This window comes from Danio rerio, chromosome 13 (genome assembly GCF_052040795.2).
Source record: "Danio rerio strain M-AB ecotype USA chromosome 13, GRCz13ab, whole genome shotgun sequence".
NCBI classification, from domain to species: domain Eukaryota; kingdom Metazoa; phylum Chordata; class Actinopteri; order Cypriniformes; family Danionidae; genus Danio; species Danio rerio.
In genome coordinates, this window is record NC_141033.1 from 36175650 (window position 1) to 36181649 (window position 6000).

General features: G+C 36.0%; 1 protein-coding gene across 2 annotated transcripts in view; it reads left to right on the plus strand.

The window, feature by feature from the left end:
• jag2a (jagged canonical Notch ligand 2a) overlaps positions 1–5779 on the plus strand; it is a 68723-nt gene extending 62944 nt beyond the window's left edge. For both annotated transcript variants that reach the window (XM_087279547.1, XM_087279548.1), the window contains one exon: positions 402–5779. In XM_087279547.1, coding sequence (XP_087135673.1) covers positions 402–868 — 467 coding nt within the window. In that variant the 3' untranslated portion in view covers positions 869–5779. The remainder of the gene's footprint in view (positions 1–401) is intronic.
• Positions 5780–6000: the final 221 nt, after the last annotated feature.

Below are 6000 nucleotides of genomic sequence, written 5' to 3' on the forward strand. Positions count from 1 at the left end.
TTTAAGGACAAACTCACTTAATTTTGTCTAATTATTTCTGAAAACAAGACAATCATTTTTGCTTATTTAGAAAATCCTTCTTGATTTAAGATATTAATTTAGACTAGAAACAAAACAAAAAACACCAGATAAGAAACGCATTTTTTGTATTTGTGTACTTGTTCTTACACATCTCATCTAAAGCCTTTTGTTTGTTTTTTAATTGGATTTTTGACTTTTGTAGCTTATGAAATAACTGAAATCATTGAGCGTAGTCATATGGAGCAGTAATGCGGTCAAATTACTTTTGCAGAAAATAAATGCAGAACTCAGAATAAGCCCTGTATTACAATTGTAATGTATGTATTATTTCTACATTAAAATAATAAAATCTATTTAATTTGTTGTTGTTTGTCTGACAGGTTACCTCATCCCATTGCTGTGTGTACTGTTTGTGGTATTGTGGATCTCGTGTATCATCGTGTGCGTTTGGTGGTTTCGGAGAAGGAGGAAAGCCAGACAAAGAGAGGACACTCAGATGGAGGAGAGCATCAACAACCAGCGCGGGACACTACTGAGTGCTCGCACACCTCACAAAGACAACACAGACCCAATGCAGGAGAACAAGAACCTGCTTTACCCTCTGGATCGGGTTGGAGACGGAGCCGAGCGAGAGGAAGAGGAGGAAGAGGGAGACGAGGAGAGCAACAGGGGGCTGGCTCTGCATAAGTGCTCATCTCTCGCATACTCTAAAGGGGACACAGTGTACGTGATTCACACTTCAGCCCAAAATCAGCAGCACAGGACACACTACGGTGGCAAAGACAACCGCTGCAAGAACAATGTGAACGAGCGCTTGAGTGAGCACACAAAAGATCATTACGTATGAAAGAGCCAGAAAAACTGGAGAAATATACAAGTGTTTTTTTGCTGTCTAATCCGAATGGCCCAAGGCTTGTGTGACCGTTTTTTTCTTCCATCACCAAATGGATTCATCTCACAAAGACCTGTTTTTAAAATCATTTTCTTTTGTTTACACTTGCACTCACTTTCCTTAAAAAGAAGGTAACTCAAGGCTGAACTTTTGAGATTATGTCTGTGAACTGTGGCGCGGCCTTTGACCTTTGGGGCTGAGGAGGAATCAGCGATCGGCAGCTTTAAAGTGTTTTTGATTATGTCCAGACCTGCCCAAAGTCAAGTGTTAGAAGCTGTTAAATCTTCCAGAGGTATAATATACACAAGTGCCTCACTGAACATTCGCAGCAGCGCTTACACATTTTATATACATTTCTTATGATGATGTTGGGTTTTGTTGTTGTTAGCATAATGCTATAGATACCCCTTTTCCATCGATGCAGGCCCACTGGTGGTTCATAACCAGAGCCTATAGTATAGCCAAATAGGATCTTTGTCTTTCAACACTCAAAGTTCCAGCTCTGAACCAGGAAAAGCAGCATTAAACAATGCTAGCCTAGAAGAAAGAACCACTTGCAGCTGAGGGTGGTGTTACCATGACCCAAGGGCATAGAAATGGCTTGAACGGAGGGGACGTGTCCCCACCAATAACTGAAATTTCCCTACCAATAATTTAATTGACTTCAAAATAAAGTAGTGCTCCGTCAACTCTTAACCTACACGTGCACCAAGTCAAGTTCGCTACTAGTTTACCGTAATACTATTACCAATTAATTAAAATTCTGTTTTGATTTTTGCCTCCATGATTATGAAAAACAATAATCAGGATAAAACAGTAAATTGTGTCACACACCTCCCTAAATTTCTCTACAATCATACCTTCTCAAAGCCTAACTGCAGTAAAATCATGTAAACTGACCTTTGCAGCAAGGGATGTGATTGTTATTTGTATTATTAAGTGTTTATTTTATATTATTAAGTTATTTAATCTTGTTTTTAAAAGCACAAAACAGAATTTGGACTGTTCAATGCATGCGCTCTAGGGATGTATGTCCTCACCAATGTCAAGAGCGAATCTACTCCCTTACCGTAACCAATGAGATGAACAATGTTTTGAGCGCCTTATGTAAAATAGCTATTGAACGCAATGCTGAACACATTATTACTTCTAATCTCTGCCTATTCAAATTACGGCAGGCTGCATGAACATGTTATTATAGCTCGTAATCTCTGTCTATACGAACTACGACATGCTACATGAACACACTGGATTACTCTGTTTGGAATGGATGCTGCAGATTCACAAAGTATTTAATAGTAGCAATGTTATTCTCTTTGGCGAAATTTTGGAGTGTGTGTCAAGGAATCGTGAAAGCTTTTAGTGAAGTTTATATCAAGGCTTGTACCATTTGGAACAATGACGTCATTGATGATGTCTGAAGCCACGTTTTTGCTCGACCGATTAAGAAATCTGTTCAAATATCGGTGCGACCATTGAGTGTGACATCCTCTGCTGAGTTACTCAAGCACATCCCATGAGTTAAACCCAGGCACTTACCAGTTTTAGAATAAAACTATTGCCAACACCCACCACCCCTCCGTAACACACTTTATTTACAGAAATGGGTCTCGTTTATTTCAAGCTAATAAATTTATTACACAGTAATGTTATAGAATAATTATATAGTACAAGACAACAAACGTTTTATGCATATAAATAGATTTATCTATGTGGAAATAGACAGTTCTTCATTGTTATTTAAGACTTAACTGCCGCAAACTACAGTTTATCACATCAGGTCTTCGGTAACGGTTTGTCTTACTCTGTTTGACCATCAGGTGGTATTTTGAGCAAACAAAATCCTCAAGAAATTAACTCTTTTGTGAACTTTAATGCTTCAGAAGGCTTCATATCGCCAACACTAACCAACAAATCAAGCTGCGACTGTATTTGGCACTTCCGCATTTGTGTTGCTGGGAAAGATGGGACATATGCACTGATGTCAGACCTGGCTTTACAGTGGCTCTTTAGCCTGTGGAAAAGCAAAGTAGTTCTTAGTCGGCTTGCCAGATGAACCAGCAATGGCACTGGTTTCAAACTAGCACCAGGTTCTTGCAGGTGGAAAAGGGGTATGAGAAGGCTGGTTCACCTACTTTGAGAAAAAAATTCTGTCAGCATTTACTCAACCTCATGTCATTCTAAACCTATATTACTTTATATTAATCCATCTGTGTGACACAAAAGTTTTATGAGTGTGGTTGCTCACTCTTGTTCAAGCTTCTAAAAGCACCCCATTTAAAGAGATAGATAAAATTGGTCTAAACATTGTGTGTCGAAAGTCCGGACTTACTATTTTGTAAATAAAATGGGCAATAAAAGGCCATATACTTTGCTTTATGCATACATATGGATTTCATATAGTTCAACTCAAATTTCTTCACCAGGATAGCATGTGCATACTACTGCTATCTGATTTCAGTAGATGTGCATACTCTTGTTTTAAATGAGTATATAGCACATAACTTTTGGAGAGAAAAAATGCAGACAAAAGACATGGATGATAGTCTATGACAGTGTTTGAGCATATTGTCATCTGGAGTAAAAAAAAGAAGATATATTTGTACATATTTGTGCAAATAACAGTAAATTGATGATCTCAAACACTAGCAAAACCACACCGCATGATAAATTAACTATTTAATATCTGAAAGAGAAACTCCTACAAATGCAAATGCAATAACAACTCTGCAAGTGACTACATCATTCTGTTCTTCATTCATTTTTCAGCCTTTAGTGAATACTGACTAGTTCTGAACACCAAAAGAGGGTTTGAGCTGGCACAAGCTCTTAGTTGTCAATTGATACCTGGAATAACTTGATGACGTTGAGTAAATTATGAAAGAATTGTTATTTTGGGGGGAACTCTCTTCTTTAGACTGATAAGATGCAAGGTTTACTTTAACTTTCACCTTCTTTGGGAATTGGTACTCATAGTCCAAACAGTAAAAGAGTATTCTTACCGATACACTGAATCAAAAAGCTCGTTACAAGTCAGACTTTTCTATGACAGCCATATAAATACTACAGTTCCAATGTAAAGAATCACTTAATGCATCAATGTGTTGTTTTTGGCCACACAGTAGAGGACAATGATATGACTTCTTAAATCACTGACAGATAATTCATTATAATGATAAAAAAAATGCATATGTAAATATGTAAATAGTGAAAAGACATAGCTGTGTATATTTGAGTTTAGTAAGTTATGTGACAGCATTTTACCATTGTCATTCTTAGAGTTACTGCTTATTCTCTCTTTCAGTCTCTTTTTTTTTTAAACAGTGTCATTCCTTTTATTTATGTTCAGAAAATATTTTATATATAAATATGTAAAATGGCCACAGGTAGTCTATTTGTGGGGACTCTGTCAGAAATGCTCTAAACATTAGATGATCTGACTTCATGATAAAATAGATGATCTGTGCTGTTGACTTTACTAATGAATGTTGAATAGGGGTTGACCATGCTGAAGGTAAAAGACAAACAACAAATGTTTTGCCACCGATCAAACGGTGCCTTCTTCTGAAGGTCTACAGTACAATAGCGAAAGACTGAAAGACTTAAGACACAAATATGTTGTGTGTTTGAAGTTTAACACCTGCATTTTCAAGCCAATGTCAGTCAAACAATTACGTTTGCCATTTGTTCAAACCACTTATTTAAAATGAGCTGAAACAACACAATTACTGAGCTTTTTTGGGGGGGACAACTTAACTGTTTTATGTTCAATCCACTTAAATATGTAAAAACTAATAAGTTAACTTAATTTCTTCACATTAACCCCAACACAAATCGATTGTGTGGAACCCAGCATTTGTTTTACAGTGTAATTAACAGAAAGTCAGACATTTAGAAAATGCTTTATTATTAATGTGTTCTTAACACCACCGCTTGGTATTATTCTATAAATTCAAAATCAACCAAAACAGACCAGAGTCTTTTCATAAAAACACAAAAGTTCTATAGGAGTATGTGTGAGTTATTAGATTTGATATTTTAAAATGGTATTAGATTAGTGGGGCTGGGCCAATAAACGATACTATATCAATTATTCCGATAAAATTTATGGCAATAACAATGTTAAGCTCTGGACTTTTTTACTCTATATTGATCTGAGCCAATCACACAGCAAAAATGTGCAACAATGGGAATCTAAAAGTGTGCTGATATTGGAGATGTACAAAATATTCTAAAAATCACTAAAAAATTTATCGACCAAAAATATGTTATGCTGTTTTATGGACTCTCTAATTTATGTTGGGGACCTCTTTTAAATCTGGAAGCATTAACAACTTGTATTGGAAAATATATTGTTATCGTTTAATATGGAAAATAATTATCAAGACTGCATTTTTGCCATGTCGCCCTACCCTAGTTTGATAGTTTGATGCCATTTTACAAAAGAACACTATAAGAACACTAATGTTTGTTTTTTGATTCATGAGCAGTTTCAATTTTTTTTTTTTTTTTTTGGAAGGTCAGGAAAATGTATCAGTGCATGTTACTGTGGCTGATTGAAGGGAACAATATATGTTTTTTCACTGTTGTTTATTATTTAATGTCTCTTAGAGCACAGAAAATATTACTGTAGAATATAAAAATAATCGGAAAAAGCATGCCACTCCTTAAATAAAGTTGCAATACAAATGAACAGAAACACTCCCCTCAACCTGAAAATCTCCATCAGAAAACTTAAAAAACACATCAAATTACTGTGTGTGATTCGTTCTACATGCACTGATGCTCATACTGAATCTGGCATCTCATTTGTTATCTGTTTGATTTTCCCCAACAAGTATTTATTAAAGACTTTTTTTGTACCTATGAAGTTTACACATTTATTTCCTACTGCATGTGGTGTCTTTGTTAAATACTGAAAATACAGCTCAAGGCTCGTCTGTCGGCTGCTGATGATCATGCATGACGGTGAAATCCCACCGAGTCAAAAGAAGAATCCTCTGATTTGAAGAGGCCGATAACAAGAGTTTTGTTTTGACTCAGTCAGAGTAACGATGTGTATCATCTCTCTTAAAGATTAACCTGCT